The sequence below is a fragment of the Chlorocebus sabaeus genome, chromosome 20, assembly GCF_047675955.1.
Source record: "Chlorocebus sabaeus isolate Y175 chromosome 20, mChlSab1.0.hap1, whole genome shotgun sequence".
Classification (NCBI taxonomy): Eukaryota; Metazoa; Chordata; class Mammalia; order Primates; family Cercopithecidae; genus Chlorocebus; species Chlorocebus sabaeus.
The window spans coordinates 29,122,497-29,136,670 of NC_132923.1; the positions used below are offsets into that span (position 1 = coordinate 29,122,497).

At 36.4% G+C, this 14,174-nt stretch overlaps 1 protein-coding gene across 2 annotated transcripts in view; it reads left to right on the plus strand.

Moving 5' to 3' along the window:
- Positions 1-14,174, plus strand: part of VAV3 (vav guanine nucleotide exchange factor 3) — a 404,297-nt gene that overhangs the window by 380,034 nt on the left and 10,089 nt on the right. For both annotated transcript variants that reach the window (XM_007977771.3, XM_073008530.1), the window contains one exon: positions 1,251-1,380. In XM_007977771.3, coding sequence (XP_007975962.3) covers positions 1,251-1,380 — 130 coding nt within the window. The remainder of the gene's footprint in view (positions 1-1,250; positions 1,381-14,174) is intronic.

The window sequence follows — 14,174 nt, forward strand, 5'->3', positions numbered from 1 at the left end:
GTTCTTCAGTTTAAGCCAAGCTACTTGTATTACAAAACTTTCCATCATCCTTCTCATTGGATACACAAAACCAAGTTCTCTCTCCTGCCTTTGAACTTTCCCTTCCCTTGATGAGAACTCCTCAAGGGCAAGAGGCTTAGCTTTATAATCTCTGTGACCCCTGAAGCTCCTGGTACAGTGCATTCCACAACACGCTCAAGTTTTGTCTTAAATAATAAATCATCGATGATTCTCTTTTTCTTCTTTCAGCTGATTTTTGGACTCATTGATTTGTTTGGGGAACTTTGAACATAACCACTGAACACAGATATTAAGTTGATGGCAGTGGGATTTTTAGAAGAATCGAGTGTTTTGGTTTTTTTTCTGTTTTTTATTTTTAAACAGGTGCTCCAATAGAAGCATTGAATAATTAAGTTAAAAGTGATTTTTCTTTTATTTTTATTTCAGATATTTATAAAAAATTTTTATATCTACAGTACTCGATAAGATACATTTTTATTGTGAATTATTATTCAGTTTCAGTTTACAGTAGAGAGATTCAGATTTCTGCAGAATCTATGAAACCAACCTGTGAAATTTTCTGAAACCATAATTTGAAGGATGGCATGTGGTTATTACATTAGGCTTAGATGTATTTAAGACAAATTATTTGTGAGAGAAAGTTGGAAAGAATTACATTGACCTATGTGAGTAGCAGATATGCGGAGCTATGACGGGTACTATACTTCATCAGAAACTAAAAACAATGTCAAGTACCATTTGTGCTTTATCAAGTTTTGTTTACCATGAAAAAGTGTAAGTTTGTTTTTCTGCCATTTTGAAAGAAAATAAGTGCAGGAAACTAGAAATTGCTATATATTCAGCAAGCAGCTGTTCCTTTTATTTTGGTTTAGAAAGGCAAGTATTTCATAAATAAGAACAATAATTACTACTCTGAAACTGAGGTTTAGTGTGGTTTCTTTTCATTTTCTACATCTGACTGAAGACTAACAGGATGTTCTCCATCTGTGGATAACAACAGGGGGTAACTCATATTATTAATGGCTTGAGTAACAAGGACAGCTATTAGGTAGGTGTCATGTACATCCAGACAACAGGGAGAGATTATCATTTACTTAATCTTCCATATACATATGGAAAATTTAGCATTAAATTGGTCATCCTTATATTGTATTTGTGTGCTGAGGAGTTCATGTGTTTGAGAACAAAAGTATCTTTATCAAAAATATGTTTGCTTCTTTTTTCCAAAGGAACTTGTGGAGTACTACAAGCATCATTCTCTCAAGGAAGGGTTCAGAACCTTAGATACAACTCTGCAGTTTCCATACAAGGAGCCAGAACATTCAACTGGACAGAGGGTTAATAGAGCAGGCAACAGCTGTGAGTATTATAATTGATAATACAATTTACTGTCACGTAAAAATTAGATGCACAATAACATTAAACATCTTCATTCCAAATTTTAAAATGTAACCAATGGATGTACTAATGCATGAGCAAGGACTTTTTTTCTGGAGTTCAGTAGAGTCAGATGGACAAACAGGCTTGTGAACACATCTAATTATAGATCTTTATGGCAAATTAAAAATTATGTTTATGTTCAAAAATCCATCAGAAACGTAAAAGATATGCTAATATTTACATTTTATACTTTTCATTGACTTTTATATTAACTAAACTCTTTTTAACTTACATGCAATGTGTGTGGTCATAATTCTGTTTGAGTAATAGTATTTAAGCAGGGCTGGTACACAGCTCTCCAGTTCCCCTAGTATCTCAAATCTGCTTATGGTCTATTTCAGTGACTACTTTCAGAATTTTGATATTACTAATGTGTGTTTTTGGATGCTAGTATTTCTAAAACCATACATTAGCCACTTTCTTTCAGAATGAGCCCTGTGCCACAACTAATCACAAAAGATTAGCATGCAAACAAAAACATGTTGTGGTTGGACTGTGAGTCTAAGTTGAAAACCTTTTTTTCTCATTGTTTAATGTTACATAATCTTCCTGGAGATAGATATAGCATGTAACAAAAAAAAAATTGAAAAATGTCATCAAGAAGGTGTGATTTTTTTTCTCTTAATTTGATATCATTTTATTTTTTTAAATAAGTGTTTTGGGGAAGAAATGAATACAATTTCATTACTCTTAGAATCTTTAGCCTAAGCAAAACTGGAATATCTAGAGGTATTTGAAAATGAAATTTGCATCAGTTTAATATAACTTAATATTTTTTCCCTAAAAGCAGAAACTAAAAGGGGAACAGGTAATGCTCTGGGTTTCAACAACATCAGTGAAGTTTTATATATTTCAATTTAAGTAAACAGACTGTCACATCAACTGACATGTTTTTTATTCAAGTAACTTAATAGATGTTCTCCTCACAGTGATCAATGGTCTATGCCTAAGCTCGTACAATGAAAGTAGAGTGAACTTTATGTTAAAACTTTAAACACCTATGACATTTTATCTTGTTAGTTTGTAGCCCAAGATTACCTGATTATTTTAGATTCTCAAATAGGCATAATTTTTGCTCATTCAAAAATGGAAGTTTTCTCTAAAAACAATTTTCCTACAAATTTCTTAAAACTCTGTTGAATCTATGACATTTCCCCCAGCATGAAACATGCAATTTTCGAAGCTCTGTTTCTTTGCCTTCCCAGCAGCAAGAGATAATGAAAGTTGCCAGGGAGTTTGGTTAGATGAAAAATCCTGTTTGAGTCGTTCACTTAGCTCTAGAGAACCTAAGAGGGAGAAGTGGGTAGACAGGGAGAACAGGTGTCCCATGTTAGGTAGGAAGGTCACTAACCCTCATATTTCACTCTGTGGTTCACTCCCATCCAATTCCTTAGTGTTTAATACACGGAAGTACTCAGAGAATGTCGCCGGCGATGAATGAAGTTGCCTAACTTAAAATGTTGTCTCATGTTTAATGAAGTATTTAATGCTCAAACTTGTTTGATAACGAAGAAGGGAATTACAGGGCATTTTAAGCATAGGCAGTAGAATGTCTTTGAATATCCATGCTAGCCCCAGATAAATTTTTCAACTAATAAAGTCATGATTCAAACTTCCCTACCCAGTCTTTTTAAGAGATTCTGACAACTTAAGTCAAGCCACTAAAACTTTGTTTTTGTAATCGTGAAGGGAAAGCAAACAATTCATTTAACATTTTATATTTGTTATAGTTTGGTTTTGTTCATCAATTATTCATTCGTTAAACAGATATATATTAAACACCTAACACACTCAAGGCACTGTTCTGGTTCTGCGATATAGCAATTAAGAAGACAAAGTTCCTATCTTTATGGAGTTTACATTTTAATGGGGAGACTCAGGCAAGACTCAGGCTTGGAGGAGTTTCATATTTTTATATAGAGTGGTCAGGGAAGATCTCCCTCATAAATCGACTTAAAAGGAAAGAAGGGGAGTGGGTTAGTAATGATTGCACTGTGGTTAACACTCCAAGATTAGTCATTCATTACTGCAAAGAAGGATTACAATCTTAGATCAAATTTGTGATACCATCCCAATGATTTATTTACTTTATACTAACTTTGTATAAAATTAGAGGAAGACTAAGATGGTTCTGGGAACTAAATGAAGTGTTCTATATAAAGCACTTAGCATAGTGCTCTTACATGGTAAACAGTAAAAGTTACTGCTGACTCTACAACTTCTACTTCCTCTACTACTGCTGCTACTTCTAACTCTTATTCTAACACAGCACTTTCCTATATTTCTAAGACTTGAATACATTTACTAATTATGACTCATAGCAATGTACATCTTTGCCTTTATGATATTTTAAATATAACTTGCTTATTTTTATACCAAGACTTGATAAAAGTTCACCCTTAAAGAGAGACTGCTTCTGTTTTTATGCATTTTATACATCCCAGGAAGTGGCATGTTTGTATAGAAAGATTGTGCAAGATGTCTTCATATTACTTACTTTTGGTTCATAGCTTTAGGTATGCTGCTATCATCTAAAAATAACATTCGCCAAGCAGTATTACCTTGGGATACTGGGTTGGACAGAAATGGCATCTCCATTACTTCTAAAAGGCCTTGGAGGATACAGAGCAGGCAAGGTAAAGCTTGGAACCATTCTGTGTTCTGAGTAGAGGTTGAGAATGGAACTTCAACTCCTGAAACTTGCTGTTTTTTATTCTTATTATTTTTAAATAATCTAGTCACCTTGGAAAAGAAAGTCCCAGGGCACTGTAGAGGCCGCTTACTTTTGGGCTACTCTAGGTTAGAATGTCCTTAGAATGTTTACCAATTATTTTTTCAAGTATGTGCAATGTGATAAGATTATGACAGGGCTATCTTATGCAAATGCAAAATAACATTTAAAAAGATGTTGATTAGAATTAAGCAAGTGTCCAAAGTATTGGGCAAGGAGCATAACATTTTAAAGTTAGGAGCCCATTGTAGGCCATCTCTCAGCCTGTCTCCCAGAGAGATGGGATTTTATCTTTGTCTCTGGCATGACTTAAGAGCATTTCTAACTCAGAAGAAAAGAGAGAAAGGAAAAGAACAAAGGGAGAACTCAGGCATAGCAGGGAGCTATTGGGCTTCCTCTAGAAACTTCAGTGACTCCGTAAAATTGTTCTGTGGATCTTTGTAAAAATCCCATTATTTTCCAAAATGGTCATCTCAAACCCGCCTTAGATTGCTTTAGGTTTACCTGTAGGGCTTGCATGTTTGTAAGGCATTAAATTGACTTTTGCCTTTCTTGCTCTACAGTGAACACTTAATTATTTTCAGGTCTGCCAGAGTAGCTGTCTGACCTTAGGCGAGTCACTTAGCCTGTCTGGGCCTTAGCTTTCTCATCTCATGAATGAGGAATGAGATTAGAGATTTTATAATGTTCTTTTAAAAATAGCATCTTAAGTTTTTTCCTTTGTGTGCATGAGAGAAGCAGGTAAGGTAATGTTAGCAAATTGATGCGTCGGGAAAAGTTGTATGATTAGCTATTTGTAACCCATAAGCGGAACTTAAATATTTTGCCTAGTTTTCATTTGTAGAGAATTAGTTGGGCCGCAGAGTAGAGTTGGGTAATTTTTTTAAATGGCTGTCACTGTATTTATATAATATCCAAGTGTCTTCTGTAAGAACTTATTAATTACAAAAGAGTAATAGTAATAACCAAGTGATCAAAGTTAACGTCACTAATAATGGGACAAATAAATATCATGTACCTCCTAATATAATGCTCCCAGTAGGACACACCAACACCTTGGTGGTATTGCTGTCCCCAAAAAGTGTAAGTGGAATCTAATCATGAGGAAACATCAGACAATTCCAAACTAAAAGACATTCTGCAAAATAATTGGTCTATATTCTAAAAATTTCAATGTCATTAAAGAAAAAGAAAGTCTGAGGAACTGTTTCAGATTAAAGGAGACCAACAGATGTGACAACTACATATAACATGTGGTTTGGACTGAATCCTAGAACAGGGGTTGAGAAGATACATATATATATACACACACACGTGTGTGTGTATATATGTGTGTGTGTATAGTAACATTTGTTTTGTATATGTTATAGAACGTGTGTGTATATGTTTCTATAAAAGATGTGATACAATTGGCAAATTTTGAATAAATTCGCTTAAGAAATAGTAGCGCATCAAAGCAATTTTCTGCTTTTGATAATTGTACTGTGGTGATACAAGAGAAGAGAATACCTCTGTTTTTAGGGAATGTGTGCTGAGTATTTAGCAATAAGGGGCATTATGTCTGCAATTTATTCTCAAGTGGCTCAGGAAAAATACATAGATTGATAAAGCAAACATCATAAATTGGTAACATTTGGGGAGTCTGAATGAAAAATATGTGGGAATTCCTTTTGTTATCCTTGCTACTTTAAGTCTGAAATATTTCAGAATAGAAGTTTTCAGTTGTGGAGATGATCCCGTTTGCTGGCTATATCTGAAGAATTGGGAGGTAGTGACAGTGTCCTTCTTTTGCCTGCTTCAGACATAGAAGGGTCTAGTCCGTTAATGTGGAACACTAGCCTGTACTGAACAGATCATATTTGAAGCCATCTGTTCCTTACCTGGGACCTCATTGGATCTGCTTCATTCATTCATTCATTCATTCATTCATTCATCCCTCTATCCTGCAAATATTTTCAATACTTAGCATATGCTAGGCCCTGTGCTAGATACTGGAATTATAATAGTGAATAAGATTCACAGTCTGGTGAACAAGAACAGACAAAAACAAACACCTTCAATAATCACAACTTTGATCATCCTTATGAAGCTGAAGCATAAGTACAAGGAAATGGGAGCAGGGCCATTTAGCCTGTAGGGTTAGAGAAGGACTTTTTGAAGAAGTGACAGTCAGACTAAACTTAAAGGATCTATGAGAGCTGGCAGGGTGCAGGGTGGTGGCCAATAGGGAACCTGCATAGCGAAGAGGTCACTTGTGTGAAGGCTCATAAGCAGTAGAGAACTTTGTATGTTTAAGGAACTGAAAAAGGACCAATGTGTTGGGAGTATAGTGAGTGGATTCTGATATTTGCAGTAGGAAAGTATTGAAGTTTTACAGACAGAAAATGGCATGAACTAATTTACATTGTTTTAAAAGACCACTGACTGCTCCTGAGGAGTGGCCTGGAGGGAGGCATGCACAGAGGGGAGATGAGTTAGGAGGCTATTGCAGATGTCCACGAGAGGAATAAGCATGCTTTGGACATGAGTTGCACAGTGACAGTAGAGAAGGACAGTGGCAGGTTTGCATATACCTTAGAGATTGAGTTGATTGGATAAAGGATTTGAAATCAAATTAGCTATTATGGTACATAAGTATTTGCTTTGGACAACTGGCAAGTGATAAAACCATTGACAAACCAGGAAACAGAAGAGATAGATTTAAGAGAAAAGGTAATATATTCAGTTTTGCAGTGTTTAGATACCTGCAGATATTCAATGATTCAGGATGCAGCTGGCACTGAGGAGAGTAGTCTGGATTGAAGGTAGAATTTTATGAATCATTAGTACTTCATTTCATAGTTCACATAGAATATAGTGATGTGAGAATCATAGGCATTTGTGTATAGGCTTAATTTCTTCTGGGGCATTGTTCTCTGGAGCCCTAGGAGTCAGGACCCTTTGCTTGTCATTCTCAATTGTACTTTTGCACATGCCTTCCATGAAATAGCCTCAGAAGGGGCTAAATAAGTGAAGTCTGAGTCTAAGGTTCATAGGGGCCTCAGCAGATACTAGAGTGATAAGTTGATACTGGAAAAGCATGGGAATATGGGTGAGTTTGAAAGCAAAGTGTAGATAAGCATGTTCCTTTCAGTGTGGTGACAAATAGTGTAGACATTCTTCAAAGATTGACGAAGGCTACTTTTGTCATTGGAGCCATAAGGTTGACCTTGCAGGAAGAAGTAGAAGCCAGAACAGAGCCTAGGCTGCCTCTCTGGGTGTGGTCTCTTTCCTGCCACCCACTGTCCCCATTATTCTATTCACCATCCAACAACATGCTTATCCTTCATTTTTAGTCTGTATTTTGGGCAGAAACAGAAACTTGGATAATTTGTGTCATATTTATTTAACTCAGTAGAATATAAAGTAGCATTCTTATTCCTGATAATTCCTTAAACATCCTAATAATTCCTTAACTACTATTTATTAGTCATGTTACAATATAACGGAGACAATATTTATTGTCTCCTTCATACAGGTTCCCAAACATCCACTTAACTTAGTTTCTCCCTTGCCCTTTTAATTCAACATTCCCATATTCATCTGCCTTTATTTTCTGATTTTATTGTATCCTCAGTTTTTTGTCATCTTTTCCTCAGTCATTTTGCAATTGGGTTTGATATGATCTAATTTTATTCCAGTAATTTAAATATTTGTTTTAATCTCATTATATTAGTTTCCTGGAACTGCTATAAAATTACCATAAACCGAGTGGCTTAAAACAACAGAAATTTACTCTCTCACCCTTCTGGAGGCCAGGAGTTGAAAATCAAAGTGTTAGCAGGGCTAATTCTTTCTGGAGGCTCTGAGGGAGAATCCCTCCCGGGCTCCTCTCCCAGTTTCTAGTGTCAATCCTTGGCGTGGCTTGGTTTATAGATGCGCCGCTCCAGTCTCTGCTGGTCTTCATGTCACCTTCTCTGTGGATTATTGTCCCTTCTTTTCTCTTATGGACACTTGTCATTGGATTTAGGGTCCACCCAAATACAACTTGATCTCATTTTGAGATCCTTAACTGAATGACATCTGCAAAGAGACCCCTGTTTCAAACGAAATCACATTGACAGGCTCACAGGTTCTGGGTGGGCATACCTTTTTGAAGGGCCACCATTTGACCTGCTGCAGTTTCGTTGTATTCATTTTCAGCTTTTCTCTAAAATGTTCCATCCTTATTCTAATTTTTCTTTTTGTCATTTTTGTAACTTGGAGTTATAAGAGGACTCTACATTATTAGAGCAGTCAGGCAGTCAGTGAATAGGATTTATAAAAGAAAAACACTACCTTAATACAAAAAAAAAAAGTGTTTTCAGTGAATTGTATCGCTTTTCCGCGGTGAAATGCGTTATCTTTCTGAGAGACTGCACTTCCTGCCAATGCAGGCTCCTAAATAATACTTGCATGACCATTTGTCTGAAATATTGTATTAAATATTTGATATGGAATAAGAGTACCTAAGAATTCTGAAATTCAATAATTTGATGATTAGCAGGACACTCTTACTTTTCAAACCCCTTTTACATGTATTAGATCAATATCTCCAGCGGAGTATTCCAGGAATCTCTAGCCATGTGACAAGTACCATGAAAATATTTCTTTTGTCAAATAGTTATATGAGAAATGCTGCTAGTATGATATATTCCCTTCTAGGAAAGTGACAGTTTATCTAGAGTTTTCCCCAGTTTATTTCATCATGCAACACTGTCTCGTAGTGTTTAATGCTCATGTTAGGAGCCTTAAAAGAGTTAGTAGGTGTGAAATACTGAGAATAGCGTCTCACATGTGGGAAGTGCTATGTGTTTTGCTCCTGCTATTACCATTGCTGCTCCTGCTACCACTTCCAATACTGTTACCCAGTGTGAAGTGTTACATTAGCCTCATTTGACAATTTTAAGTATATTTATAAAGTCCTTCTCCTTTTCCCTGATACTTTGGTTTTTACTTCTGTTTCCTGGGGCTTGGCTCCGCTCTTCCAGTATACACACTATTCTATGGACTAAGTTAGTTATAACATATTGCTGAAATTTTTATATTCTTCTCTCTTAGTACGTCTATGGTGTCCACAGAATTTACAGTTCTTGAGCAACTGATCAACTGCAATTGTACATCTTCATTAGTAGGTGATGCTGGGCTTCTCTTTTTTTACTTACTTACTTCAGGATCTTTACCAGCTACTCTAAGGCATTTTTATTCTGAGCCTGATGGCTTTAAAAGTTAGCAACTGGTATCCAGGATCCCTTCAGAATATGGCTTACAGGTGTAAATTCTACAGATTCAGATACCTCATTCAGTGCTATCTTTCAAATGTTTCAAGGCTCAGAAGCAGTACTCATGATCTTAGAATTTCTCATCTTTTATACTGTTCATTAATACTTTTATACTGTCTCATATAACCTCATCTTCTAAATTGAAAACTGATCTTGGCCAGGCTCAGTGGCTCATGCCTGTAATCCCCAGCACTTTAAGAGGCTGAAGCAGGTGGATCATTTGAGGTTAGGAGTTCGAAACCTGCCTGGCCAACATGGTGAAACCCCATCTTTACTAAGAATACAAAAATTAGCCAGTTGTGGTGGCAAGCATCTGTAATCCCAGCTACTCTGGAGGCTGAGGCAGAAGAATTGCTTGAACCCAGGAGGCAGAGGTTATAGTGAGCCAAGATGGCGCCACTGCACTCCAGCCTGGGCAACAGAGGAAGATTCAGTATCAAAAATACACACATACATACATACATACATACACACACACACACATACATACATAACTGGTCTCAATGCCGTTAATATATGTAACATTCCCTAATTTACCATAGTGCTTTCATATAGCAGCCCTGATCCAAGAATTTGGTTTTGCTAGTCTCTTGCTTGAAAAACAAACAGAAATTCATCTAAATTGGGAGAAATTCCCATTTTTTCTTCCTAAAAATTTAACCAGGATCCTAGTTATGAGGATCAATGCTGATATCTCTTTTTTTTCCCTGATATTGACTGATATTTGACTTTCTCTGCTGAATCCCAAGTCTGCATAAGGTAGCAGGTTTTAACTCTGCAACTCTCTTGCTCTTAATAGCATTAATAAGCTGACTACATATTCAGCTAGGGTTTCCTTTCATTAAGTCATACTTTCATTCATTGCTTCGTGCATTCAACATTTGTTGAGCCTCTGCTTGCACTAAATACTCTATCACACACACGTCTCAAGTGTTATATACAATATAGCTTAACATCTGAACAATAGCTAGGAATGCCAGAGAAACTCTTCTTGTATCTAGGCACTTCAAACTTACCATCCACATTAGCCCTAATACAGGTTTTTTTAAACAAGTGTGTTCTATAACACTCCTGAGAAGTCATCATCAGGCTTTGCTTGAACACTCAGGGGACTTTATATTCCATACCACACAAAACACGCTATTTTCTGAACAAAATTAAGTTTTTTTATTATATTGATCTAGAAATTTGATTTACTATAGCTGTTTGCTATGATTAGTTCAAAATAAATATATATTCTTCCTACCAAGGTAACCCCAAATATACTATAAAATAATGTATATTCAAAATAAATATACTACATACTGTCCCTCTCATGATAACCTTTCATCTGGTATGTTCTTTCCCCTTCCCCATGCTTCCTTCCTACCTTGTCATTCCTTCCTTTTCTTTTGTTTTCTAAAATAATTAATCAATTCCTCATCATATAAATGGTTGTCAATCTCTCACCATCCTCTGACAGATACACTCCAATTTGTCAGACTGGGCACAAAAATTTCAATATTGCTTGACTCATTGGCTCAGATTTTTCTTTATTCAACACTCATTCTTCCCCAGTTAATTTCCACCCTTCCCTTTCTCCTTCCTCCTCAAAGAGTATAGTTCTACATAGCTGAATCGAATCCAAGCACTTCTTTCCTCATTTATTCTTTAGTTGTTGCATCCTCACCATTAACCTCCTCCATAGTTCCCCACATTCATTCATTCATTATTCATTAATGCATTCATTCCACAAATCTTAACTGAGAGCCTACTTCAGGGCAGGCATTGTTAAAATACAGCAGTGAATAGCATGGATAAAATTTCCTACCCTTATGGAGATTCCACTTGCCAGTAGGGAAGGTAGCTAATGGATTTAGAAAAATAATTAAGTGTATTAGATGTTACTGAGCGCTCTGGGAAAAAGAAACCCTACCAAAGGAGTGGTACTCATGAGTGCTGAGGGATGGCTTACAATTTTTAACTGGGCTGGTTGGGTGAATAAAACTATAGTCTCATTTTCCCTCTTTCTGGCAGCATAGCAGAAAGCTGGTTCATCACTTCTGAGTTAGTCCAATGGTAAAGCAGGCTGACACCAGCCACTGACTCTAGAAGCTCCCCTTTCTAACAGGCCACTTGTGTGACCAGGGAGTTTCTGTTATTATTAGCTTGCATAAATATCCAGTCAATACATAGAGCAGGATGCTGAAACTGTAACCACAGTGTGTGCAGAGCATTTGTGCCTCACCTCAGCGGCAGGACAATGGGAGTTTGGGAGATTGCAGGCACTCTACCTACTTCTCTGCTTGTGTTTTGTTCCCACAGTAAGCTCTGCTTCTGTCAGCATCACATGGCACTAGTGGTGCGGATCCATGACTATTTTATAGTTCATGACAGCAGGCCTTATTGTGAAGGTTGCATTTGAGTCAAGACTCGAGGAGGTGAAAGAGAGAATTGCCAGTGCTAAGGAAGGGGTATGTCTGACTGGGCAATGTGGCCAGAGCAGAAGGACCAAGAGGAAGAGTAGCCGGAGATGAGATTCAAGGGATAAGTGAGGCCAGATCACTTAAGGCCTTAAAGCTTTTACCCTTGAAGAAACAGGAAACCATTGGAGGGATTTAGGCAAAGGAGAAACATGGTCTGCCTTTAAAGTTTTAATAGGATTATTCTAGCTTCTGTATTGTAAAAAAGACCATGAAAAAGAGATGACAAGGTAGTCGCAGGAAGACCAGTTAGGCCCATACAGCCATCAAGGTAAGTAATGATAGTGACCTGGAACAGCACGTAGCCATATAGGTGACTATATTTATATTTTGAGGGTGATCCAAAAGGATATTATGACACATCAGATGTGATGTATAATAGTAAGAGAAGACCTAAGAATAACTCTAAGGTTTTTGCCCTGAGCAACTGGAGTTTGGAAGGTTTTGTTTTGTGTTGAGGGCTCCAGTAGAGCCTAAAGTCTAATCATAGCATTCTCAATCCAAAATGAATCATTTCCGTATCTCTACATAATTTCTGTGTCTATCTCTTCACTAATTTCTGAGCTCCTTTGATGTCGGAGGCTCTACCTATTCATTGTATCTCCTGTAATATCTTAGCACAGTCTTTGGCACATTAACAATATAATAAATGTCTGCCAAATATTTTTTAAATATGGATTTAGAATTAACATCTTGATAAACCATATGCATATAAAAAATCTGAAATCCCTAGGCAGTTTCCCATAGCAATAAGAAAGACCTTATACTTACTTTGTTTTCTTGTTAATAGCTTTATATGTTTATACTCTGTAGCATTGAATACTAAGTAGTGTTTTATTTTTTAACAATAATCCTAGACATAAGTTTTCCTTGTTACAGCTTTGGATTTTGGGTTAACATAAATTTGTCAACTTACCATTCAATTAAATGAAATTAATCTAAATTGTTCCTAGTTTTTTTCAGTGACAATATATAAAATATACAATAAGCACTAAACAATGGGGTTTTAGGTCATTTTGTTTGGGAGAGATTGGGAGCAGTTAGTTGATACTCTGTCTATGAATTTTGCAGGGCATCTAAAACAATATGCCTGAGTTCTAAAATAAAACCAGGGTAAGGATCACAAATTTAAATTAAGCATTCATTAAATTCTCAGCATGTTCTCTGCTGTTAGGCCATCTGTAGACAATCTTGGCAAAAAGAACCTCCTAGACTGCTCATCAAAGCATCCCACTTAGGAGTGCAGTTCTTCAGGAAAACATCTAGGGCCGCTGGGCAGCAAACGCAATGATCACTGTGTTGACAGTACCATTGGCCCAGTCTTCTCATATTCTTACTAACAACTCTTTGTTACCCAAGTGAGTGAGAACACATGTGCTTGTTACAACTAAAAACTGAGTGTTGAGGAATGTCTATGGCAGAGAATACTTAGCAAATAACTTAGGGTAATGTTGTCTGATACATGTAATGGATAATTGTTAGTTCAAAAATACTTAGGATTTGATAACTAGTACCTGAAGGAAGAGTGCTGATTGAGGTTGGTTTCCAATGTGTAAGAATTTCAAATATTACTGAAAACTGAGTGAATTTTCATTTGCTCATGAACATTAATAGCACGATCAAGGCAGAACATAATACTTGAAAGCAGTCCTTAGCCTTGGCAACAAAAGTATAGGCATCAAATATCCAGTCACTAGTACTTTTTTATCCTACCATAAACACTGTGTTCTTTTTCTTTTTAATTGACATTCTTCTGTGTTTTGTGGCTTTATCTTCTCAATCAGGTCTCAGAACTGAATAATAACCACTAATGATTTGCCAATCGGTTATTATGGCTATGCTGATAACTTCTATTCCCAGTTTATTTATTTAACAGATAACTTCTGTTCACATTAGGTAATGTTAGTATTTCAGGTTTTGCTTAACTTGGAAAACTTGATAAATAATATTTGACTGTGCTCTTAATAGTTCCAAATTGGAAACATTAAGTCACTAAATTATGAGCCACTGAGGCATTTGCTAATAATGCCCCATGAATGTTAGCTCAATTGAGAGCCAGGTGTCATACACATGCAAAATAACCAGATAGCTACCTAAGTGTGATGGTCTCTCTAAGCAAGGTGTCCTCCCTTGTCTGTGCTAATATGGAGTTGAAAGTGTTGTAAAAGGGGGAAAGTTAGGCCCTTAAATGAAGCATCCAGTTTGCAAATGATTACCTAT